Source organism: Pteropus medius, unplaced genomic scaffold (assembly GCF_902729225.1).
Source record: "Pteropus medius unplaced genomic scaffold, Ma_sr-lr_union100, whole genome shotgun sequence".
In the NCBI taxonomy this organism is placed as follows: domain Eukaryota; kingdom Metazoa; phylum Chordata; class Mammalia; order Chiroptera; family Pteropodidae; genus Pteropus; species Pteropus medius.
In genome coordinates this window covers 14,520,064-14,546,109 of record NW_024340699.1, presented here as the reverse complement: position 1 = coordinate 14,546,109, position 26,046 = coordinate 14,520,064, and the positions used below count along the sequence as shown (strand labels likewise).

The following is a 26,046-nucleotide window of genomic DNA, read 5'->3' as shown; positions in this document are numbered from 1 at the left end:
TGCAGGGTGTTTTGTGCTTCTCGGAGAACTTTCAAATTGAGCTCAGCAGCGTTTTCGTGATTCACTCCGATGACAAAAGAAAAAGAAGAAGAGAGAAAATCTCACACTGCAGAGGCGACCGAGAGGCACTTACGGCAAACAGCATCCTTCAGAAGCGCCGGAGCCTCCCCCGCCGCCCACTCGGGGGAAAAGCTACTCGGCTAAATACAGAAATTAGGAGCCCGCACAGTGGGCTCTCAGAGCCGCCGGCCGTGGGCCCGCGCTTGCCTGCGGGTGCTCTGCGTGCGGCATCTCGGCACCCTCTGCCTGCGAGCCTGGCCAGCGTCCCCTCGACGGGCTGGGCCGGAGGCCTGGCTGACCGGCGGCTCTGGCCTTGCTCCCTCGCTTCTCAGCCTTGCAGGCCCAGCGGGGACCCGGCACGTTGCTGTGAGCTGTGCGGGGCGCTCGTGAGGCCCCGGCCCGGAGTCCACCGAGGGAGGACACCACTCAGGCTGGCGGGAGGCTCCTCTCTCTCACGCGCCCTGTGTCGTTGGCACCGCAGCCCCTGACCGCTGCCGCGCCAGGCCTGTCCGCGTGCCGCTGAGCCCCGCGCACCTGGAGCAGGGTCGGGCGCCCGCAGACGTCTGAGGGTGCCCCACGCCACGTACAGTCGGAGAGGGTGTGCGTGTTGGCACCACAGAGGAGGACTATTTTGAAGGGTCTGCCCTCGTCCCCCCCGAGGGGAGGGGCTGCAGGCGCAGATGGCCCACGATGCGCCCCACAAACGGACAGCACACGGGCGGGCGGAACCTGGTCGCCGGTCCTGTCGGTCATGCTGGTGCCTCGTGGGAAGGGGCCGGTGCTGGGGGGACACCACACCCCCCAAGCTTCTCGCTATTCTGAGCACCCCAGAGGGACCAGGCCCCTGAGGCTTTGTGGACCGGTCGTCAGTCACATAAAGACCCCATCAGCGTCACACCTTCTGCCGTCAGAGACCCAGTCCTGTGAACCAGTTGTCAGAACCGACTCGAACGCTCGGACTCTGAGGTAGCGCGAGAGGTTTCTTACAGCAACATGGCTTGTGACAAAGCCACAATAAGGGGTGAACAATTTAACGCCGCTTCTCGAGAATCATCAGGCCCGTCACCTTCATCCTCGGAGCGAAGCCAAAGAAGATGGCGTTGACCAGGCCATCGTTTGCGCATCAAAGGGGCAACGCTTTTACAGAAAGATGCTCGTGTGACCCTCCCCTGCCAGAGCCGTCCCCCCTGCAGCCACCGCTCTGCCAGCTGCTTTCTCCTGAGCCTTTTTCTAGGCTGTTTTTCTGAAACGCGCTGGCTGGACTGCCCCCCCATACAGTCCCGTTTCGCCGTCGTTAATTTCTGACGGGCCGGGGGGCTGGGTGGCGGCGGCTCCCCCTCCCCCCTGCAAACAGCAAAGCGACTCGGCGCTGCCCTCCATTGCCATCATCCCCTCCAATGTCTCGTTTGTCACCCTGTCAGCATGTCACCGTCTGAGTCACTCTGCTGACCATTTATCTCCTTTCAAAGTTGGCGGAGAAATGCCAAGACGCAATCTATTCCTATTAGATAAGATTCTCTGAAATGGGCTCAGAATATATTAAAGCCTCATTTATCAGTTGCTGATGGCTTAGTCAATATTTCACGAAGCCTAATTTTCCAGATAACCAAAACTTATCACGTAAGGAAGCGGGTGATGTATCCACCAGTTCTCTGCATTGTGAAACGCGTCCCGCCGAACACAGAGATGGTTTTCACGTGCCGTGGAGGCCGGGACTAGGAGAAGGTCTAAATGTCCTGGTTTGCAGCCCCGCGACATGCGCCGAGCCCGCACTCTGCGGCAGGCCGTCACTGTGGGCGGGACTTGGAGCCAGTGAAGTGGCGTTCGCTGGGCAGCAGCGGACGAGGTGGCAGTTTCTGAGCCGCGTCCCAAGGCAGCCTTGGCCTTCTAAGTTCTTAAGTCTTTCCCTTTTTCCAATCTTTTTTCAAAATCTGCCCGTCCATCTCAGGCTCCTGGCTGCCAGTTTTGCTGTCCAGCATGCCGGCTCGTAGCCTCCCTGTGGCCTTCTCGTTGGTGGCTTTTGAGCTGCTGGGGGGGAGGCAGCTCAGAAGCCATGTGTACCAGACCACGTCCTGAGCAGGAGCCAGCTGGCTCTGAGGACGGAGGGCGCGTGCCTGAGTGTGCCCGAGGGCTTAGGAGCCAGCATCGGCACAGGGGAGGTACCCAGCCAGGGGCCTCTAGACAAGCAGCGGTGACCAGGCCAGTCCACAGAGCACTGCAGCCCCAGAGACAGGTCAGCTCGCCGGTCAGGCCGGGCGTCTGAGTGCGCCCGCGCCTCAGGCGGAGGGGAGCGTGTCCGAGGGCCCGTGACTCCCGGCCGTGGGAAAGGCCCACCTGGGAGTGGGCTCGGCTCCCGCAGGGTCCTGTCCCAAGGCCACCAGCACATTGCGGGCTGCTGCGGGCCTCGTGGGCCACGGGCCACGCGTCCCTGTTGTCTGGCAGGAGCCTGTCCCTTTACAGTCCGCCCGTCAGCCATCCACCCTCAGGGACGGGAGCGCCACTGTGCGCGGCTTGTCCCGAGCCAGCTGCTGCTCCCGCGTCGGCCGCGCTGACCGCTCAGCCGCTGACCCAGCCTCTGCTGCACAGCGGTCCCCCTCCTGACTGTTACGCAGCTCGTCACCTGGCCTTCTGTCTGGTCACTGGGACACTTTCCAGGGAGCTGCCCTTGGGGTCCCAGCCCCCTGGAGCCAGCGTCAGACAGACAGCGGACATGTTGGGCTCAGGCACCTCTTTCATGCCTTCCTCTGGTCCCCAGCAGTGTCCCACCCCCAGCCTCCGCCCTCCCAGCCACGCGGCCCCCACGTCCCCCACCGGCGGCCCTGCTGCAGCCCTCGGCGCTGCCAGCCCGGTACCCCCGAACCACCCCTGTCGCTCCATCCCAGGCGCCCTGCGTCGCCCCAGCCTGCGTGGGGGTCCCCTGCTTCTCCTTAGCCTGTCTGCCTGCGAGGACAGGCCTGTGGCAGCCCCTCCCCCAGCGTCCCCACACCCCGACGTGGGCAGCGTTCCTTTGCTCACCCGTCCACTCCTGTGTGGGCCAACTCGTCCCTTTCCTTCACGTGGCACTGACCGCCCCGCGGTGCCAGGCACTGGCGATGCAGAGACCGCGGGCGAGAGGCTCTGCGGAGGAGGGGCTGGGACGCCCAGACACCCGTCGACCTGAGCAGTCCGTCCACTGCGGTGGGCGTCCCGCGGGGAGGTGACTAGTCTTGCTCAGGTTAGCCAGAGGAGACAGTGAGCCGGGAGGCTGAGCTGGGTTTCTGACGGGCCAGGCCCTCCGGTCGTGGACAGCGTGTGTGAGCGCACACGGGCCACGGCGCGGCTTGGCTCAGGAGCCGCTGGCGTTTGTGACGGCCAGGCGGTGTGGGGCAGGGCCGCGTGTGGGAGGGGCTGGCCGCATGTGCGGGGCGGGTGGCGTAGCCCCCATTGTGTGGCGGGCTCCCGTGCAGCCCAAGTGACAGCAAACGGGGCAGTCGGGAGGACCACGGTCGCAGCTTCGGGGAGGGTGGGGGCGCTGGACTCGGGGCCGGTCTGCGGTGATGAGGCGGGCGTTTCGAGGCTGCAGCAGGTGAGGTTCTGTGACGGACAGGTGCGTGTCTGGAGGGCGGCGGCGGAGGGAGTGGAAGTTCCGGGGTGTAACCGCCGGTCAGAGTGTAAGGATGGTCGTGACCCATCATCACCCCAGAGACGGTCCCTCTGAGCGGCTCGTTGCCATGGCTCCCTCCCACCACAAGAGGCCACGTGGGCTCTCCCGTCGTGGCCCACGGGGCCCACGGCTTCTCATGGGAGCCACAGCTGCTTCCACGGCCGCAGGGCCCTGCAGTGGCTGCCTGGGAACCACTCTGAGCACTGGCCGTGTCCACACGCAGACGGTGGCCCAGAGCCCCAGCCAGCCTGTCCGTCTTCCAACTTGACGGTCGCCGCGTGGGAAAGTCGTCGAGGTCAGGGGGAGTCCTTCTGGGTGCCGCCCGGCGTTCGTCTTTCCAGCAGGGGCCATTAGCGACCCCGTCAGTGCACACTCTGGGGTCACCATGAATAGCAGGGGCAGTCCTGTCACCCGGGAAGTTCCAGAGGTTTGACGGTCCATCCCGGGCGCCCAGGACAAAGACTAAAGTCTTCTGGACACAGCCTCATCCGATGTGTTCATACAAGTTGGCGTCCAGGCCGCCTTCGGGGAGACGGCCTCAGCGACTTCGGCTCCGGAACATGCCAGTCCCGGAGGAAGTGGGCAGAAGCAAGACGAGCTGTCCACGCGCCCTCCCCTGGGACCCGAGGGGCACGCGTCGTGGGACCTCAGGACCTCAGCAGCGGCTTCTCGAGTTCAGAGCTCGGTCCCCATCAAGAGAAAGCAGGATGACAGCCAGGCCCCAGCCGCTCCTCCCTGCGCTGACCCGAAGGTCGGCCGATGTTACGCGTGTCTGTTTGTCACCGGCATGTGGGGCCGAAGGACGGCTCTGCTGCTCAGGTGGCCACCAACGCAGAACAGCTAACACATGCCCAAGCGGAGCAGGTGCATTTTTAAGATTAAAAATGTCCAGTGTAACTGTGGCTCTCCGAGCCGACCTGTGTGGGTCAGCAGTAATGGACTCTAAGGGAAACCCAAGCTGGGAGACGGAGAAGCAGGTCACCCTCGGCGCCCGCTGTCCCCGCACTGCTCGACGCGTTCGTTCAGGGGGGAGCCGTCCCTGACGGCCACAGGACAGTGTCCCCCTCCCAGGCTCGGGCAAAGCGAAGGCCACACCTGGGGCTCGGCAGCCACGGCTGGCAGCAGACCCATGGGTGGCAGACGCCCCCTGCACTTGGGTCTGAAGCTTTGTCACCGGGAAAGACCTTTCCTACCAGGGACTTCGTTTCAGAATCTGTTGGCTTTCGTCATGCTCCTGTGTTAGAGCCTCACTGATGTGTCACCTACAGTTTCCACGGGGTTTTAGGTAGCGTTTTCACCACGCTTCCCCGTCCGTGTTTCCCCCAGATCTCCACTGTCCCACAGGGGACAGAGTGACAGCGTGACCTCATGCCGTCGGCCGTGAGGCAGCTGCTTCGCTTAAGAAGACACATGGGCATTTTGGCCGGAAACTCCGAATGGCCGGTGTCGGAAACGTTCACGTTAAATCGTCTTTTTCCAGGCCTTGCCCTGTGCGCCTGGCTTATCGCATTTCCACGAGCAGCGTCTAGTGACCAAACAGAATCGTCGACCACGTTTCCTCCATTAAATCCCGTACTATGTAAAAGCTGGCGCTCGCCGCCCGAACCCCGTTGCAGCCACCGGCTGTGTCGGCAGCAGCCAGGGGCGTGGGGGCGAATCACGGTCGGAAAACCGCGCACTGTGAACGCGAGGCCTGTGTGGTGCTTGGTCGGCGGGGAGGCGGCCAGGGTCCCGCGGGCGCGTGTCCTGGGAGCACCAGGCCCCGGGACGGTGCGAGGGCAGACCCAGGCTAAGCGTCACTTGTCTGTGCTTCTGTCTGTCCTCTCCTTCCTGTGCCCGTGCATCCCAGAGAGCTGCCACACCCGCCGCAGAACCTCCTGGCCCGCCTGAGCCCGCCCCGCAGCCACGCCGCGACGCTGTCCTGGGTCCGGCCCTTCGACGGGAACAGCCCGGTCCTGCACTACGTCGTGGAGCTGTCTGAAAACAGTGAGTTGCGGGCCCAGGTTGGTGGCCTGGGCGCGGGCAGCGCGCTCCCATGCCCCCGCTGGCCTTGGCCTTCGCCCCCGGCTTAGACCCAGAGCAGCTAGAAAACGCTGTGAAGCTTCACGGGGTCTCGGACGGCGAGCAGCCTGGCTTTGGGGAGATAAAAGGTGGGAAGCCACTAGGGACAAGAAGGCACGGTGGAGGGGCCCGGACGTGGGCCCCAGGCTCACAGGGCGCCACGCACACAGGGCTGCCCCGAGCAGGGTGCCGGCTTCGGCATCGTCCCCAGGGCGACCTCCGAAACGGGTTCGTAACGCCCCATGGGGGCCGGTTCGCGTCGCCGACAGCGACGGCCGTGACAGCATCTTCCGGCTGTTTTCCCGGGCGCGGCCGTGGGGCCGAGGCTCCCGGGCCCTCCCCTTCTCCCTCTCTGCTCCGGCTGTCCCCAGCCCACGCCACCCTGGCCATGACGGGGCGCCCCCCCACTGTGCTCCTCAGCTTCTCAGCGAGGCGTCGCTCGTTCCTGAGACACGGCGCTCAGGGCCACCGCGCCGGCTCCGTGTGTCCGGGGATTCTGTCCCCGTCCCCGCGGCCTCTCTGTCCCCAGCCGCCTCCTCTGCGGGGCGCCGTCTCCGGCCGCCCGGTGCCCAGCATGTGCGCAGACTGGCCCTTAGCACGTGGAACAGAGGCAGGACGCCGCCGGGGACACGGCCGGAAGGGCGCCCAACCACGCGTCCCTGCTCCGCGTGTCCGCAGACGTCCGCACGCGTGTAGACTGGGGCCCCGGGGTCCGCTTCGCCCGCGTGTCTGTGACAGACGCGCCCACGGTGCTCGGCCTTCACCTCCTCCGCTGTAACGTCACTGTCCGTCCCCGTGTTCCCGTCAAGGCCTGAGGGTTTTTCCCGTCTTTCGTGACAAGTGTTGTTTCAGTTTGTCTTTGCCTTTAATTTTCGTGTGTTACTCTTCCGCATACTGAAGTGTTTGATTCTTATGCAGTTAAACGTATTGATATTTTCCTTCATGATTTGCTATTACTTTTGTGTTTGGATGTTGAACACCGTGGAGCATAAAAGGCGTAGTCTCATAAGTTTTCATCTTGTTTTCACAGCCTCGACTTTTAATACGTTTAACTGTTTATTCATCTGGAACTTAGATGTATTAACTATTTTGGCACATGGCTTTTTCTTTTTTCCAAATGACCCCATTTTTACAACAAAATTTGTTGAATGATCCACTTCATTACAGATCTTTCCTCTTTTATATATTTAGAGGACCTGTTTATGTAAAAATCTGCGTGGCGTTTATTTGGTCCCTAGATTCGTCACGTGTTTCTTACCAGTTTTACAGTATTTTAATCGTTCTAGCTCTAGAAAGTGTTTTAATAACTGGGAAAGCCCATCCTCTCATCTGTTCAGTGTCTTGTTAGTTGTCACCTGTTGGTTCTTCCAGAAAAGAGGTAGAATTATTTTGGCAGGTTTCAAAAACAGCCAGACTGACTTTAATCGTGTTAAAGGTGCCATCGGCTTTACGAGAACTGACTCCTCAGTGATTCTGTCTTTCCATCCGGAAGATAACGTGCATCTCCGTCTCTTCAGCTCTTTCTTCATGTTGCTTAGTGAAGTTTTCAGGTTTATACCCGTAGTTTCTATACTTGTTTTTCTTGTAAAAGTTGTCCTAAGATTTTGTCTTGTTGCTACTGTAAATAGGATTTTTTCCCACGTCATCTTCTAACTAGCTGTTTCTCGTTGGAATGTGGGAAAGTATTGCTGTTCAGACATTTGTTTTCTGTTTGGCCACTTCTCATGATCCCTCGTAGATATTCTAATGATCTTTCGGCTGATCCTCTTAGCGTTCACGGCAGACAATCCTATCTTCGCCAAACAATAAAAATGTATCATTTTCTTTCTTTTCTTTTTAAATCTTACTGGGGTGGTCAACATAATCTTTAAAAATAATCGACCCGATAGCTTTTTCTGCTCATTCTCCGGTCTCAGTGGTGTCTGCTGGCGTCTTACTGTCATGCATCTCAGGACACTGGCGACATCCGGGAGGCCCTCGTGCCCTTCCAGCCGGCGTTCCTCCGTCAGAGGCGAGTCCTCACTCCTGTCTCCACAGACCGGCTGCGCCTTCTCCCGAACGCCACCTAAACGAGTTTGCTCTCCGAAACGACAGTTCTTCATCGTGTGCTTCGTGCCTCTCATCCCCGGCCCTTAGGGTTTTTTAAATCTATGTAGGGAAATGTCTTCTTTCTAAGCAACTTATTCTCAAAATGACTAAGCATCCCACTGAGCAGTGCCGTGCGGTCCGTGCAGAAGGCCATCCTGCAGAGTCTCAGCTCCGACGTGAACATCAAGTTCCCGGCCCCCGTCACGGGTCAGAGCTGATGCTCCGAGGGACTCAATTTAGTCGGGCTCGAGGTGCCGCAGCCTCAAGCTCGAGGTCAGTATATCTCTTGGCTCAGAAACCCCGTCTGCTATAAGTTGATACCACACCTCGTCTTTGCTGAGGACCTGTTAGAAGAAACGTCATATCGGAAGAACACTCCCTTATACGGAGTTACCCACACAGGAGGCGTCACCGAGAGAACGCCTGTTTCTCTAAAGCAGGGGTCCCCAGACCCCAGGCTGTGGATCGGCACCGGTCCGTGTCCTGTTAGGAACCGGGCCGCACAGCAGGAGGGGAGCGGTGGGCGAGCGAGCGAAGTTTCGTCTGTGTCTGCAGCCGCTCCCAGCGCCAGCATCACCGCCTCGGCTCCGCCTCAGGTCCTCAGGCGTTAGATGGTCATCGGAGCCCCGGTCCCTGGTGCCACAAAGGCTGGGGACGGCTGCCGTAGAGGGACTTAGCCTCTTCCTTTTGAAACTCCGGATCCAGTGTGGTGCTTTGGTGCCCCGGTCGCCAGGACCTGAAGCTAAACTGAGCGCTGAACCGAAGCACCCACGTCGTCCCAGGCGCTTGGGGCATCTCTGCATCTCCTTCGTGACTCTGGATCGATCTCCCTGGAGTTTTCATTTCGTCGTCCATGTATATTTTCATTTCAGAAGGTCTTTAACTCTCTTTAAAGAGGAGCTCTCTCTCCATCTCTCTCCATCTCTCTCCATCTCTCTCCATCTCTCTCCATCTCTCTCCATCTCTCTCCATCTCTCTCCATCTCTCCCTTTCTCTCTCTCTCTCCACACACACATGCACACACACACGCACACTTGCGCACACACACACGGAGGCAGACAGGGCGCCAGGCCAAAGTCTCAAACAACAGAGAGCCAACAGAGCCACCAAGCAACACTGCCCGTGGAGCAGCGGCCCGGGCAGACGCCCGCCGTGGTGTCCAGGCAGCTCTTGTCCTTGTGCGTGGTTCCAAGGCCGAGAGAGAAAGCAGGGCCCCGAGCGCCTGGGGACGGGAAGCCCGCTGACCGTCCGTCAGCCTGATTGGAGCGTGCCGAGCTTGAGATGATGTCTGGGGGTTCAAGGAGCAGTGGTCTACAGACAGTCTGCCTTTCCTCGAGCGTGGAACATTCTAGTATCGACAGCTTCTAGAGTGGGCTTCTGATGTCAGCTACTGGCCCAAGGCTCAGCTCTGGAGAACATGCTGGGAGCCCCCCCCCAGCACCCATGGGGCGGCGGGTGGTGCCCCTCTTCCTTCATGGGGGACAGTCTCGTAGCCGCGAGGCCCGTTCTGTCTTCCGGGTCACAGGTGTCCTTCGCGCACAGCCGCCAGCTGCCTCGCACGCAGCCCCTTCCCGTATGCACGCCGCTCCCCGCTTGCTGTCGTGGCCTGAGAGGCTGACGAGTTTTGTCTGTTCTGTTTGCTGAAATGGCAGAGGCCTGTTCTCCCTGCTTCCGAGCGTGGTGACGCTGCGTTTGGAGCATCCCTCGCCCAGGCGCTCGCCAGTCGGCCCAGGGCTGTTAGGAGGCGTTTTGTGGTCCAGGTCGTTCTTCTCTGGGCTTTTGGGTTGAACCTCGTGCCGGGACCACTGGCTCCCGTTTCGAAGCCCATCCAGGGAGACAGCGTGTCACAGACATCTCTGTCTTCACTGTCCTGCTGTGCCACCGGCCCAGACTGGGACGAAGTAGAGAGTTCTGGGGTTTCCTCCCCCTCGGGCCCCAGTTCTCAGGCAAGACAAAGAGGTGGCCAGGGGCCCGAGGTGGCCCCCAACCCCCCGCTGGCCCTCGCCTCTGGAGGGCCCTTCCCGAGCCTGTCCCACAGACCGACGTCACTTCCCACGCATACGTGCCCCGTGAGCACTCGGCAGATTGCGGAGTGGCCCCATGGCACGTCAGCTTCTGCGCAGGGGGCCCCCGCTTCCACCCTGTCACCTACCAGCCAAGTTTGGACCCGTCCCCACCCACCCCCACGAGGTGTCCCTCCCGGAGCCAAGTCCCCACTTCCAGATTCGCCCAGCCCCCGTTGCCTCTCTCTGGCCTCTGTCCACTTCTCTGAAGCAAACGGCTCCCAATTTGTGTGTCAGGCCCTCTGTAGGTGTAGACGCTACAGCGTAAACAAAATGGATTCCGGTGGAATCTCTCATGGGCGGCCGTGTAGACGGGCAGCCGCTATTACTGTGACCCAGTGCTGAGAGTCCAGGAGTTTTGTGTCATTCCCCCATTTAAAATATTTTTTTCAATTGCGGTAAAATACACATAACATAAGACTTACCGTCTTAACCGTTCTTAAATATGAAGTTCGATAATGTTAAGCAGATTCACATCGTTGGGCAGCCATCACCACGCCCATCTCCGGACGTTTACTCCCGCGTGCCTGAGACCGTCCCCGTGGAACACGACCCCCGCCCTCGTCCCAGCCCCGGCCCCGCCCTCGCACTTCCTGCCTCCGATTTTGACTCTCGGGACTTGGTGCCGGTGGACTCACCCAGCTGTGTCCTGTGCTGGCTTATCTCACGCACCTGCGGATGGACACCTGGGCTGCTTCCACTTTTTGGCTACTGTGAGTAATGCTGCTAAGAACGTGGGTGTGCAGACAGCTCTTTGAGACCCCATTATCAGTTCTTCGGGTACTTATTCTCAAGTGGAACCTGGATCCCGTGGCAGTTCTATTTCTAGGCTTTGGGGACCCGTCACACCGTTTTCCATACGGCTACACCGACAGTGTCCGAGGGTTCCGACTTCTCTACGTCCTCGCCGACGCTTGCTGCTCTCTGTTTTTCCGACGGGAGCAAGGGGGCTCTCGTGGTGGCTTTGACTTGTCCCCCACCTTGACAGAGAAGTTCACACAAAATCGAGCAACCATCAGTGAACGGCCCACGGCCCATGCTGGGCCGCGTTTCTGCTGCGTGTCAGTTGTCGTCGGAACGAGACCTGTGTCCCCACTGAAGCTGGACGCACAGAGAGAGGCTCGTCCACCCCCAGACCAGCCCTCACCCGCATGCAGGGGAGGCTCTTTTCACCCCTTATCCCCACCCCACAGACAGACGCCCTTTCTCTTCAGTCACGGAGGCTGCTTAGCAAACCACTCGCCGTGAGCTGGTTGGTGCCTCTAGGGGGGGCCTCATTCTCCCGAGCTGAAGAGAGAAGTTGGCCCGGGCTTCTCCACAGTTAGCCGGGACGCACACGCTGCATTTTTTAAGGAAGCACAAAGAGAGGGCGCGTGATCAGCTGTAGATCACCCCATCGCTGGAAACCCACCGCCAGGAACACTGAAATGCCCAGCTGGTGGCGAGGACCGCGTTCCCAGAAAGCCGTTTTTGGAAGCGGCTTGATTTGAAATAATTAAAAAGGTTCCGCACTCGCGGTCCAACTGGCAGCGCCGCCTCGGACCAGTGTCACTTCGTGCTGAGGAATCCGGCCGACAAGCTCTGACTGGGTGTCGAGCATCTCTGCGACGAGTCCACAGGAGTTGCCTTGGACGGTCTCGTTTCGCTCTGGAGCAGAGCATGGCGGCTCCTCGGTGCCCCGTGAGGGACTGCAGTGTGTTTGTGGTGACCTCCCAGGCGCACACCTGTGAATCGTCACAGTCAGGGCTTCAGGTGTCCGCAGCAGTGGCTGTGACGCGGGGTGGGGGGGGTGCACGCAGCGGGCACTGTCTGCCATCTGGGCATCACCCAACACCTGGAAACCGTGTGTCACCCCTTTGTCCTCGTCCCCAGGGTGGATGAAAGGGATTCTTTCCACGTCTTCCAAGGAACAAGAAAGGAGGGTGGGTTTCCACAGGAGCCATTCCCCCACGTTTTACTCCCCCGATACCTTGAAAACGCAGGTCGGGCGTCAGAGCAGCTCTGAGCGGCCACCGACAGGAGGGCACACAGAGGCTCTGCCCGGTCCGTGCCCCCCGGCGCCACTCTGCAAGGACCCGGCCGAACGCGCGTTCAAGCTGAACGCTGCAGAAACGATCCCGCGAGGGAGCGGGGGCGCGGCACGACCTTCCGAAGCCTCGCGGGCGGGGGCCCCGCTGGCTGGCGGTCGCTCTCGCACACCTGCCGGAGGGCCTGGCGGGAAGGTGTTCAGACTCGCTGTGGATCCCGTGATGTCTCTCGCCAGCCGCAGCCACTCGGGGGCGTGGCGCTGTGACACGCTGCCACGCAGAGGGGCTGCGAAACGCACATCCCATCCGTGCTCACCACGCTCGTTCCCTCTTTCATTAAGATGTTAATGAATATAGTTTCTATCGATCACTCGGTGACACGTGCAGCATCCTTTTCTGGGAGACAAATCTGCAATCTGCCTACCCACGTGCGCGGACGGGGAACTTTTCCCGTTGCTCGGTGATCGCAGGAGGGAGGAACGTTTTGGTCCCATTTGGTCCCTTGAGCAGGTGGAGCAAAGACCCCTTGCGGATGGCAGCGTGGGGTGATGGGAGGCACGCTGGGCGTGGAGCGGGAGGCCAGGCTCATCGCCGGGCTCGCCGGCCTCGGCCGCATGCCCATGACCTCGGCCCGCTGCCTGGGGGGCACACTCCGGTCCCAGGGCCTTCGCGGTGAGCTGTGTCCACCCGTCGCCACCCCGGCCCGCGTGTGGACGGGGCTGACTTGCTACGTCCCTCTTTCAGACTCTCCGTGGAAGGTGCATCTGCCCAACGTTGGCCCCGAGAAGACAGGCGTCACCGTGCGCGGCCTGACTCCAGCTCGTACCTACCAGTTCAGGGTGTGTGCCGTGAACCAGGTGGGCAAGGGCCAGTACAGTGCGGAGACCAGCAGGTGTGTGGAAGCGCGTGCCGTGGTGTGCATGCCGCGGTGCGGGGCAGGGGGCAGGGGTCAGGGGGCAGACAGCAGCCTGGCATCCGCTGCCGGACACCGACCGAGGCCCTCAGTGACAGCACACAGACACGGCAGGGGGGCCGTCCCTGAGGAGACGCAGCCGGGCCGGCCGGGCATCCCCGACTGCTCCGGGGATGAGTCATGGGCTTCCGTGGCGCTCTGGCCATGTTGGCCTGAGTTGTGCCTGACAGCACAGCCATCTGCATACCTGCAAGGCAGAGCTTTCCAGGTCCAATGCCCTTCACCCACCCTGCCTGCCAGCCAGTGGGAGCGGGGGCCGCCACCCGGACAAGTGAACACCGGGCAGGGGGTCGTAAGGGGAGTGGGGTGAGCGGCAGTGTCTCTGTGACGGTGTCACGCTCTCCAGTGGTCATGGTGCTCACCCGTCACTGGGGCAGCCACTGTGCACGTTCATGTGGATGTGGCATGGGAAACGTGGCCCGATTTCGACGTGCCCTCTCCCACCAGCCTGAGCTCACACTGGTCACCAAGCGTGCCGGAGTGGAGCTCTAAGGGACTTCCTTAAAACGTGGGAATTTGATATGGGAAAACAACTTGGACGGTGTCTCCAGCCGTGGGCCTGCGAGCCGGCTCGCTCAGGCTTGCAATCCCTTTAAAGACGGAGGGTTGGGGTTGCTCAGACAGAATAAGATCACCTCCTGTGTCTTCCTGTTGCTTGCTTAACTGATTTTCTGTTATGTTGATTTGTTGTCACTGTTTCATGCATGTCCCTTCAGTTGGATCAGCTGTGTGTTTTGCTCTGTTCGCCAATCGATTTTAGTAAATAGCCGGGCTCGTGGTTCCGCGAGACAGAACGCAGATGAGCCCTCTGTGTGGTGCACATCTCTCCACCCCCGCCGCCCGCCTTTCGTTCTCAGGTTGATGTTACCCGAAGAGCCGCCCAGTGCGCCCCCGAAAAACATAGTGGCCAGCGGGCGTACCAACCAGTCCATCATGGTCCAGTGGCAGCCGCCCCCAGAGACAGAGCACAACGGGGCGCTGCACGGGTACATCCTCAGGCAAGTGGCCGCGACGGCCGTCTTTAGGCGGTCGCTATACAGTCGTCATAAAGAGCCGCAGACTCAGGTATTCACAGTAGCCTGACAGGAATCAGGAGATTCCTCCAGCCGTGAGACTCGGGGGTGGGGGGAACGCGGCAGGGGCGGAGGCTGCCGTGGCAGGGATGGGGGACCGGCAGCGAATTGTGGCAGGGGCGGGTGTCGTGGCGGGGGTGGGGTGCCGTGGCGGGGGCAGGGCACCGTGGCAAACCGCGGATGTGCAGATGTGGACAGCCCGGCACGGGGCCTCTGCACGCCCAGACGTAACGCGTACACACGAGGTCCGAGTGCCAGCGGTCGCATTTTGGCAAAAGAGTGGAGGGGAACATTCCAGGCTGGGCGCAGGATGTGCTACGCGTGGCAGCCCTTTCATTCCGTCTGCGTTTTCACCCGGGGCGTGCGTTATTAAATACGGTGCTTTTTAATGAACAACAATGCAATGGATTCAATTATTAGCTGGTTGCTACCGTGCCAGTATGCGGCCAGGTCTTCCAGCATTTCTAAGACGTTTTAGAGTCTAGCTTTTTATGTGCAATCTCACGATTTTTAAATGTTGGACATGAAATCAGTATACTTTAAAAAATGGGGAAGGCCAAATTCACACCTCAGTAGGCCAGACGTGGCCCAGGAGTGGCCAGCTCGCTGCCTCTGCCTTGCAGGGCTAGTTAGGCCTTTGAGAATGCCGAGGGGCCTTCACCAACTCGGCGGGTTTGAGAGAAGAAACCTCCTTTGCCAAAATCACTGCTGATTTTAAAATTGCGCCGAAAGTGATCATCGCAGTGGTTTGTTGACACGAGCAAAGAGAAAAAACGAAGCAGTGTTAAAGGCGAGAGATTCTATCTCTTCTAGTAGGTTGCGTGGCTGCGGACGTATTTGGGACTGTGACTCTGACTCCCTTGCCAGCCTCGTGGGGCAAGAGTCATGGGTGTCCACTATGGCCGCCCCGAATGCCTCACCCGTGCCCGTTCTGGGCGGTGACCCGAAGACACTGGGTTAACGGAGGCCTCATGTGGGCAAATGCGATTTCCCAGGCGGACGAAGAGATCGTGGACGTGCAGCCGCTTTAACTGCGTTGCCCTCACGTGTGGCGCTCGGCCCGTTCCCGGCGTGTGCCCTCGTGATCGTCACCGTCCTTAGTGCGTGTTTACGGGGGCGCCGCTGACGTCAGCCTGCAACCGAGTCACGCCTGTCTCGAGTTCTCCCTCTGGCGTGTGAATGACCCCTCTGAGTACGCCAGACCATCATCTGCCCAAAGTGGCTTAAATGCAGCCGTCCCTCGGGGTGCCTGGAGGGCCCCCCGAGCCTCTGTGCCCCAACTGCCCTTCCCCATTTCGAAGACGGGTGAAGAGACTGCAGCCTGTCCCCTGATGTCAGGGGACGCTGCGGGTGCCACTTCCTGCCGATGCTTGCAGGAGAGTCAGTTCCCCGCCCCCTCGGGAAAGCAGCCTGGCGCTGCCGCCGCCCGAAGGCCGAGGTTCCGCCAGACGTCGGCCGTCGCGCTCATTCCGTGCTCACCGGCTAAGGAAGTGGCTGGCCTTGCCCTCCCGGCCCGGCCCTCGTGTGCTCGTCACCTCAGCCACCTGTCCTTTCCGGGCCCGTAGAGGGAAGCGGCCTTAAGCTCCCGCTGCCACGTTAGGACTTAGAGTCACCCTCGGAGCCAGCTCAGGCCACAGCTCAGAGGCAGACCCCACCGCCGCGGGGCCCACGGGGCCTGCGCGCTCCTGTTCCGTGGCATCGCAGCTGTGGAAAGCACTTTCCACAACGGGAGCCGCGGAGTCGAGCGCTGAGAACGAGGGCATCAGGGCGTCTGCGCTCACAGGGGCTTGAACCAAGAAAGCCCTGAAATGCGGTGCGGGGCCCCAGGCCTGCGAACGTCAGAGCTTCCGGACAGTGAAGATCGTGCCCAGAGGCCTGTGCTCGGACACGTGTCTGCATGATCCTCGGTCTGCAGGCCGGCTCTGCGCGCAGGCGTGTGCCCTGCAGGGCACCGGGCTCCAGGCTGGGCCCGCGGAGAAGAGGGATGAAGGGTTCACCCAGGCTGGGGCCGGGAGAGGCCGTCAGGGTGCCTGCTGCTCCCTAATGAAACCTTCATGGTGACGGGCAGGGTGCTCCTCGCGAGGAGCACAAGGGTTTTGTCCTCTGTAAACACTCCCCAGTCATTTCCGCATAAAAGACCATCTCCTTCTGTCTGAGGCCGTCTCCGGGGCAACGCAGCCCGCCAGTCGGAGCGCGGTGCCCTGCACTTCCGTTATTAGTCGTGACCTTCCCAGACAAGCTTGACGGCTCCAGGAGCACCACAGGAGGGCCGCCCGTTTCCCGGACGCTAAATCTGCGGTCGATTTTGCACGATCCTGTCATCACGTGATCCGCCTGGACAGGAGAGGGGCCCATGGTTCCCTGTAGCTCGCTTCTCTCTTAGCCCGACACATCATTGAGGGGGCGGAAACCGAGCTGGGAGAAGTTACGAATCTGCTGGGCACCGCCCGGCTCCTGCGTCTTCCTGCCCGCCCACGCCCCCCACGCTAATGCCCTCACTTTCCCAAGCACGTGCACTGCGACAGGTCCCCACGAGTCAGCTCTTCCTGAGGGCCGTGCGCAGCAGGTGCCACGTCAGGCGCCAGTGACCCCGGGCCCTGTTCTGCCAAGATGTGCCGGTGTCTCCGTGGGTGTGAAACCAGTTTCTACCTTCTCCCAAGCGGCTACTCGTCTCCGGGCCGTTTATTCCAAAAGCCCACATTTTGTACGTGGGGAGCTTTGGGAGAAGGTCTGGCTCCTCGCTCGCTCCCTGCCAGCGCTTCCTCCCGTTGGCCCCTCCTGAAAGGCCACCGGGCCCCGTAAACGAACTTAACTCCCACCACGAAAGCCGTCTCTATTCGCTCGTGCAGGGAGCTCAGTAAAGGGACCCCAACTCAGTAGGGGTCGGGAGGTTAATGGAAAGGAGGCAAAGATGTGGCCTGACACACCAATCACCAAAGGACACCGACGTCCCCAGCACCTCCCACTGGGCCAGCTACGGCCACACGCTGCCCCCGTCAGGCCAGACGCAGGAGGAGGCCTTGGACCTTCCCGCGTCCAGGTGCTGCCTGCCGTGGGCATTTATCTTCCTGTCGACCGGGCCTCGTCGCGTACGAATGGTCAGTAGCGAGAGGGGACAAAAGACAACTCGGAAAATCCCAACTTTCACGAGGAGCCTTTTGCTGCCATTCCCACACTTAGTGCGTCTCAAGCCAACTTTCTCTTTTGAGCTGTTTTCCACCGAAGGCCTGAATGTGGGGGTTTCTTCTCTGTTCTAACGGCGGGCGGCCCCGGACAGCGCAGGTAACTGACCAGGACTCTGCCGCGCCCCCCGTGGCTGGCTCAGGGACGAGCCTGCAGGCCCCAGCCTGCCCCACGGAGCCCGCGGGCTTCTGCTGCCGCTCTGGCTCCGTGTCCTCCACCCGTTCCCTCACCCACTTATCTTACAAAGCCATGTCTTCCCGAGGCGAGAACCGCTTCTTGGATAGAATTTAGATGCTTTGGAAGCTGCGAGGTGACCGGGGAAATTGCTCCCGCCGTGCCCGCCCCTCACGCTACCCGGGCGAGCTGATTGACGTCTGCAGACGAAGTCACGGAAAAACATTTGCCACTCAAAACAACGCTGGGAAAGGCCTTTCTCAGTACAAATCACGAGTTCCTAATTTATGCAACTTCTAAGACCAGAGTCCTCTGTGTCGCTTTTTAAAATAAACACGACTTTAAATTTCTGCCATTAGTACACTGTAGAGCCTACTACACACATGCTCTCAGAGGTCCCCTGAAAAGCAATGCATCATGCTTAGCGTGGGACCATGGGACCAGTATTTTAGGAGCACAAACACCTTTCAAAGCCACTTGCTCTGGCTGTGGGACCTGCCTGAACAAACCTGGACCTCCCAGTTAGAAGCGGGGCTGAGGCTCCGTCCACGGAGGTGACAGGTGACAGGCGGTGCTCACCTGCTTCTCCGGTCCTCCCCACATCTCGGAGCCACAGGAGGGGAGTGCCGCTCAGACGGCCCGAGAGCAGCACCCCGATGGACACGGGCCTGGAGTCCTTGCACCAAGTTCCTGCACTCCCTGGACAAGCCACACGTACGAAGCTGTCATTTTTCCTTGACCGTTAACACAGTTCAGAGGTCGGCGCCTTTTCGCATAGCGCTCATCATCACGGCGAGGGCAGCGGCACTTTCACAATGGTGGGATTAGGAGGTGGCGTTTCTAGGTGACCTCTCGGCCTCGCGAGTGTTTACTTTCTTCCACTGGCCTCTAACCACGTGGAAGGACTTCAGGTAAAGCCAGCATCTGGCTCAAGTCCCTTCTCTACGGTCTGCCGCAGGTACCGCCTGGCCGGCCTGCCCGGAGAGCACCAGCAGAGAAACATCACCAGCCCGGAGGTCAACTACTGCCTGGTGACGGAGCTGATTATCTGGACCCAGTACGAGATCCAGGTGGCTGCTTACAACGGGGCAGGCCTGGGCGTCTTCAGCAGGGCAGTGACGGAGTACACCTTACAGGGAGGTAAGCTGGCCTTGCCCGCCACACTGCGCACTCTTTGCTGGGGAGCGGGATCTGCAGAGTTTGATTGGAACGTGCTAGAAACAAAAATAGAGCATTCGATCCTCTCAGGCAGCGGTCCTCAGCCTTTGTGGCACCAGGGACCGGGGCTTCTATGAGCATCAAACGCCTGAGGATCTGAGGCGGAGCTGAGGCGGCGATGCTGGCGCTGGGAGCGGCTGCGAACGCAGAAGAAGCTTCGCTCGCTCGCCCGCCGCTCGCCTCCTGCCGTGCGGCCCGGTTCCTCACAGGACATTGACCGGTACCGTCTGCGGCCTGGGGGTTGGGGACCCCTGCTGTAGGGGCCTGTTAGAAGGAGTCTGTCGCGTGTTTAACTCAACCTCCCTGTCTATTCCAAGCACGATGGAGGCGGCAGAAGGAAGCAGGTGATGTCATAATGGCCTCTTTCCGGTTACCGCGGACAGGAGGTGTGCGCCACGCCCTTTAACCTGTCCTCTCAGTTCTGTCGGGCCCTGTGGCCTGGGTTTGTTCTCCGTGGCCTTGCGGCGTATTCTGCGTCTTTGGAGTCGTACGTGATGCTGCAGATACTTTCGAAGGAAACGATCACTTAGCGTTTTGTTTTGAGTGATACGACGTGATGGTCAGTGATGGAATTTTCCGCTCGGTGCTTTTTTGGCGGCGGGGTGGGGAGAGGGTTCTTTTTCAGTTACACAAGCAAACAATGTCCTAGATCTGTAAAAACCTCTCCCCCAAAAAATGGCCTGGCAGGATGCCATAGAGCCAGTGGGCCTTACACCCCACCTCAGTACCTAAGACCCAGCCTGGCACTCCGAGGCTCCCTGCCCTGCAGCGTCTGATCCCCGCTGTTTCCTAGGGGCGCCGGTCTCGGCCCCAGGAACAGCGGGCCCTTGAAACACCCCCGTGTCCGCATCTCGCTGCTGGAGCCCTTAGTAATAGACAGAGCCTCCGGCCACAGGTGCGTGTGCCGGGGCCGCCCGCGTCCCTGCCCAGGGAGGCGTTTTCCCCTCGAAACCCAAAGCCCTCCCCACTGCCTCCGGATCACAGGTGTCGTTTTATTTGCTTAGGCGTTTTTATTGCTCCCGGGCCTTGACCTCTACCATGCTGAGGTTTCTGACTGCCCACTTCTGTCCCCAAGTCATGCCTGAGACCTAATGTTCCTTCATATTACATGCCGATATTATCATCCCTTATTGATTGGCTGTCTGCTGTCGTCCCAGAGTTCATAAATCCTCCTTTATGAATTAAGTGCAGTCGGTCCGCTTTACAGCAACTGGCAGAAATATTTAAAATGCAAGACAACCAGGAGGGACTTGCTCGTCCACAAGTAATTCGTAATTACTCATCGGAACATGAAAATGCCTGAAAACCTGGACAATTAACGTTTGCGTTAATTAGTCTATGTAATGAAGTGACAATAAATTTGGAAACACCGTGTGACGATGGGCGCTGTCACGAGTCCCGTATCACTGTGAACGCTCCGAGCAGGTGCCGGGTGCCCAGCCCCACCGAAAGGCCAAGGGCTTGGAGGCGTCGGAGCTCGGCTGCTGCCCACTCGGCACCGGGAGCGTCACAGAATTAGAGCTGGGGGCGACCCGATCAGAACGCTGCATGAGGGACAGGGACCCGCCCGTGGCGAGCAGGCCAGGAGCGGGGAGCAGGGGCGGGCGAGAGAGATGGCCGCAGCGACCCCAGAGCCGAAGCCGTGAGGCCGGCAGCCCCGCTCCGTGCTCGGGGGGCAGTAAAACTGTCTGGTTCGTCCACCTTCGTTCTTTACACGTTACGCCGCTGCACGGAGCCGGTGTCCTGACCTCGAGAGACCACGAGGAGAGCGTGGCCGCTGTGCAGGCGCCGGCGCTGTGGGGACGCCCCGTGCGGGGGCTGGGGGTGCGGGGGCCTTGCGCCCCGCGTCGAGCCGGCAGAGGGTAGCAAACTCCTCCTCGTTACTCAAACGCATCCGTGAACATACAGATGTTGCTTTTCCTGTAAAGGTTCCGAAGACAAATCATAGCATAAATCATCGTTCTGGGCACACCGAGGTTTTAATTTTTTTCCCCGGTTTTCTCTCTTTATCATTTTTCTTCTCGTAACAGGTATTTTTGTGCTGCGATGATTTATTCTGGTTTCAGAACATTGCCTTCTAATGAAAGAGAAATATTTCATATTTTAAAAGAAATGGAAAAAACATTTGGTTATCCACATTTCTAAAACATTAGTAAAAGCTCTTAAGTGTTCACTTGGGCTTTGAAAGGTTTTCCGGAGTAAGGATTACAAATGAACACTCTGTTTGCGAGCTCCATTCTTATCTCCTCTTGGGAAATTCTCAATGTGGCATAAATGACATTGCACAAAAGATTTGTTTCTCAATCCCTAAGACTTTCTAGACCTCGGGCTTTGCCTACAGAGTAGGGTAACGTTCCAAATTCTCGCAGCGTCACCGAAAACACTACGAGCTGCACAAGACGATGTGGGATGTCCCGTCGGGTATGGGCTTCTTCATCTGGCCTTCTAGAATTTTCAGGAAGGGAAGGGGTAGGGAACGGGCATGTTTGAGGAAGCCACTGTCTCCCTGCTGTTGTCCTGTGCCGTGCACTCACGCTCGTCACGTCACGCCATTCACCCCAGCCGTCCCGTGACACAGGCATCCCTGTGTCTACTTGACGGAAAACATGGACGTCCGGGAGTAACTAACTTTCCCCAGGTCACGTTGCTGGAAAGCGTTGAATTTTATGCTATTTTTCATTCACCACACACAAAAAACACACAAGACACACACACATACTACACACACACACACACACACACACACACACACACACAGCACAGGCGCACGTGTCCGGGCAGCGGTCGGGCCCTCGCTGCGCACGCTGTTCCTCGACGTTTTCTGTTCTGTGCCATCGTCTCCTTCTTTAACAACTGCTGGCTGCGACCGCTGACTCGGCTTCCTGGTCCTCGGGGGCAGGTGTGACCTGCACTTTGAAAAGCGCTGGACTGGAGCAGCACGAGGCGTGCGGTTTCGCTGACCTTGCGCCCTATTCGGAAAAAGCCTCCGTGGCCTGAAGGGCACATCGGTCAGGGTCAAAGGCTTCCCAGGGGAGCCAGCACCGAAGCCCACCATCAGGACCAAGCAGGGGTCTGCCGGCGACGTGAGCCGGGGCAGCGGGCCTCGGCACAGAGCTGGGATTTGGGACCAGAAGAGGCGGCGTGGTCCCAGCACCTGTATCTATCTGCCACGTGCCACCTCGAAAGCCTGGGACACCTCGAAGGCAGAAGCCGTGTCGGGTCTGTGTGTTTATGTCCGCATCGCCCAGTGCAGGCACCGTGCCCGACACGTGGACGAAGCGTCAACAGACGTCTGATTAAAGACAGACGCTTGTTCCCACTCCGCTTCCTAGGGCCACGCCAGTTGATCCCGCAAGCCACGTGGTGCCCGCCTTCCCTCCCGGGGCCCCGCTGTCTCGGCCCCTGCTGGCTCGGCCCCTGCTGGCTGGGCCCCAAGCTCTGTGCCTCCCGGGGCCTGAGACGGCCCAGGGGCTCTCTCCTCCACACCCGACAGCTAAGGGTCGGGGAAAATGAGTTCAGGAACGGACACACAAAACTGTGTTAATCTCTTTTCTCACGCAGGCCATTAAAAAATGTTTGAGCTTGTTTGTCCGAGATCTGACATCCTAACAATGCGTTAGAGACGTTTAACGCAGTGAGAACAATCAGGTGTATTGAAATCACAAGAACCGCATAACAACACAACAACACAGCTGTGGCCTGTAACGACCTGGGATCGGCGCTAACACGACGCACATCTTGCGTACGGCAGGCGCAGCCCGTGAATCCTCCGTGGGGAGCGCGCTCTCCGCGATGCGGAAGGCACGTGCCCTTGACTCTGTGGAACTGCCTGGGGAACCAGCAGGCGCTGGATAGACACTTACTTCATCCCTCATATTCGAAGTCATTCACTCGAAGGATATTGGAAAACGGAGTACGCGATCGTAGCTAAGACGTAAAGGCCCAGGCGCCCTCTCCCAGAGCCAAGACGCTGCCAGGGGCCACTGCCGCCAGCAGCTCCATCCTGGCAAATGGAATATGAGCGAGAGTGAGGGGACTTTTGTAGGCAGGGTGGGCCCTGAGTGGTCACCACAAGGCTGCTCACCGACCAGGAAGACTGACATCGCACTTGAGGATGAAGGCGGATGAAACGGGGTCGTGGTAGGACACGAGGCGCGTGGTTCATTGGTGGCAGGTAGGGTTACTTAACAAGCACAGCCAGCTGTGTTAGAACTTAGACGCTTTGCTGTGCAATGCACCACAATTTCATTCCGCACCAAGTCGAGCTAATTTTACAGCCTCATCGGTGGGCTACTTCGTGTCTCTAGGTGGGTCTTACAGCGGGATGCAGAAGTCAATCATCTTCCTACCGCGGAGGCCCGAGTCCCCGTGTCAGCCCGTCCCACGAGAGCCCATGAACTTCTCCGCTGGCCCTTCACAGTGTCACTTTATTTTATTTGACAAGTTGCAAATCGCCGAAACGTCAGATAGCTCCACGGCTGGCCCAGGTTTCTTTTGATTAGTCACTATTTCAGGCTGATTCGGCCTTTTTACGTAGACCGGAGAGAAGATGAATTGTAACACTAAACTAGAATGTACCTGGAGATGCTGCAAATAAGCTTTGCATCACCTACATCATACTGTGCCAGTACTTGGATGAAGTATCAGAAATAAACACAACTTGCATCTCTCTTTTCAGCTGCAGAGAACAATTCAGGAGAAGCCCCTGCCAGATACAGTGTGAGGCTCTACAGGCTGTAAATAACAGCAGACATTCCGGGCAGAAAAGGTGGAGAAGAGGCTTGTGGGGACAAGACAGGGCTTTCTGTCAACCAGTTAATCAGGCTCTAGATAGAATGACAGTGGACGTGGTTCCACAGTGTAGCGGTGAGCACGTCTGCTTTACACGCAGAAGGTCCTGGGTTCGCGCCCCAGTGGAGCCACGGTCCATGGTCTACGGCCATGCCGCCCTGAACAAGCCCGATGTCCGATCTCGGAAGCTAAGCAGGGTCGGGTCTGGTTAGTACTGGGATGGGAGACCACCTAGGAAGACCAGGTGCCATAGACATAAATAATAATAAATAATTTTTAAAAAGAGAGAGAATGAAACTAATAACCAAGGGAGGGAAGGAGGGAAGCGGGGAGGAGGCGGGAAGGAAAGAGGAAATAAGCAGGAGAAAAACTCTAGAGCAGTCTGGTCCCGGCCCCAGCGGCATCGGCTGGCCCGTCAGAAGCTCCCGGGCACTGCCCCAGCCCCGCCACACCGGGACCCTGCAGCTGGGGCCTCCACCTGTCTTACGACAGACCCCACCCATCCCCAGGCCCCTCCCGTCCCGCGCCCGGTGACAGAGCCACCCCTACGGGGTTTGGTGGCTGGAAGAGCATAGCACCGAGGAGTCAGCCCAGGCACCCCACATACCACCCGTAAAAGAGGGGGCTGTGCCCGGGGAGGGTCGGCCCCGCCTAGCAGAGAGAAGCACAGGATGTGAGACTAGCCCGTGTGCGGGGAACGTCAGCACACGGCGCCTCTCAGAAGAAACCTCGGCTGTGTTTTCAGAAATGCCGACGGTTGGGTCAGAGGCCACATTCTTCTTTAAGGCGAAGGTCATGACTTTTCTGAAAAGGAAGGAGGATTTGGGCAATGGCCAGCTGGCAACCGAGGCGGCGTGAGCTGCCTGGACCAGGGTCCGGCAGTGGGGATCCAGCGGCGTTTGGAGGAGACCTGGATCTCAGAACGGCTTCTTGCCCACATTTCTGTCTCCAGCGTTCAGAAGAAAGCAAGGCTAGGAAGGCCGCACGTGTCAAGCCGGGCAGCCTGATCGTATTTCAGCAACAGCTTCCTTCTGGTTGTGATCTGTTCTCCCTGTCAGGGTTAATGGGATTTGTGTAGGAACAATAGATTTCTGACGAGAGATGGGTTTCCTCTCTGAGAAGGTGGGAAGAACACGTTCAACAGAAACTTGAAAAATGAGGGATGGACGGGAAACACACGGATGAAGCTATAAAACACCCTCTCGAGGCCGGACTGCGGACTCCGCTGCAAAGGAAGAAGGGGAGAAATATGGCTCTACGATCTCCGGAGATAGTCACTAGAGTCACCTTTGGTCATTCAGAGCAAGTCACATCCTACCAATCTCGTCTCCCTCGGGGTGGTGTACTGAGTTGATAGGTGTAAATGCCATATTCATTCTGTAGCTTGGTTTCCACTCATTCATTTATTCACTTATTAATTCTTTCCATAAACATTCTTATGGCTAAGATGGAGAAATACGGATTGGCGACAAAATAATGAGATGGATTCCTGGGGCTCAGCTATGCCTAGAGTGTGACTTACTTGATTGACCACCACTTGCAGGATGACTTCAGCTGCAAAACTCATTCTCCTGGGCCTTTCTTTGTCACATTTCTGTCAGTGACTTAAAAGGAATGGAGATGGCATGCCTTTCAAACATGCAGGTGTCACAGCTGAGAGGGGTAATTCATACACTCCATCCCAGAGTCAGAAATAAAAAATAAACTGCTTCGTTAGATTGATGGTTGAAATCAAGTTGAAACGTAAAAGGGATCAGCCAAAATACTACATTTGGATACATACAAGTGATCACGTGACAACAGGATGGGGAGACATGACTTGCCAACAATTACCATAAAAAGACTTGCGGGGAGAATCCCGGTCAGGATGGTGGTGTAGGTGGACACTGTGCTGCCTCCTCTCGTGACCACATTAAAATTATAATTAAACTACAGAACAGCCATCACTGGGAGTCGCCTGAAATGTAGCTGAACAGAAGTCCTATGACTGGGGTCACATGGAAGAGGCCACCTCGAGACTGGTAGGAGGAGTGGAGATGCGGAACGGGCTGGTCCCACACCACATGTAGCAGCTGAAAATCTGGAAGGACGTCTCGGCTGCAGAGGTCCTCTAAGGAGTGAGGGGTCCGGCCCCACACCAGGCTACCTAGCCCAGGGTTCCAGTGCTGGGAAGAGAAGTCCCCACAACTTCTGGCCGTGAAAACCAGCTGGGGATGGTGACTGAGTGACATGGAGGGCTGCAGGAGTCGCAGACCTTCCTCTTAAAAGACCCACGCGGACTTACTCACTGACAGACTCGCTTGCTCTGAGCTCCAGCATTGGGGCAGCAGCTCTAACGGTGCCAGGGACACACAGGGAGAGACTGAGTCATCTGGCTTCAGGGCGAGGGCTGGAAGGATGGCTTACCAGACAGAAGTGCTGGCGAAGGGTGTGGTTCTGGTGTTGGGCCCACCCCCTCCCAGCCGGCAGCCACTGTGTTGAATGTCCCTCGACCTGGCTGACACATTCTCCCTGGTGACTCCCTGAGACCCCACCCCTCCCAGTGTGCGGGCCACCCAAGCTACACTGAGGCCCAGCCCCAGAGACTCGCCACAAGGGGTGCTGGGGAAGTGGGGGCTCCTCGGAGGAGGATAGCCGAGTAGGCAGCGCTCTGTAATCCTGCGGTGTGGGGAACAGACAAGAAACAGGGTGT

General features: G+C 58.8%; 1 protein-coding gene and 1 pseudogene across 1 annotated transcript in view; both read left to right on the top strand.

Annotated features, from left to right (window-relative positions):
* The window catches only part of SDK1 (sidekick cell adhesion molecule 1), a 384,821-nt gene that overhangs the window by 237,500 nt on the left and 121,275 nt on the right, over positions 1-26,046 (top strand). Inside the window, exons 14-17 of the mRNA XM_039878899.1 lie at positions 5,553-5,689; positions 12,687-12,834; positions 13,773-13,913; positions 18,304-18,485. Coding sequence (XP_039734833.1) covers positions 5,553-5,689; positions 12,687-12,834; positions 13,773-13,913; positions 18,304-18,485 — 608 coding nt within the window. The remainder of the gene's footprint in view (positions 1-5,552; positions 5,690-12,686; positions 12,835-13,772; positions 13,914-18,303; positions 18,486-26,046) is intronic.
* LOC120616760 (uncharacterized) lies at positions 23,495-23,610 on the top strand (annotated as a pseudogene).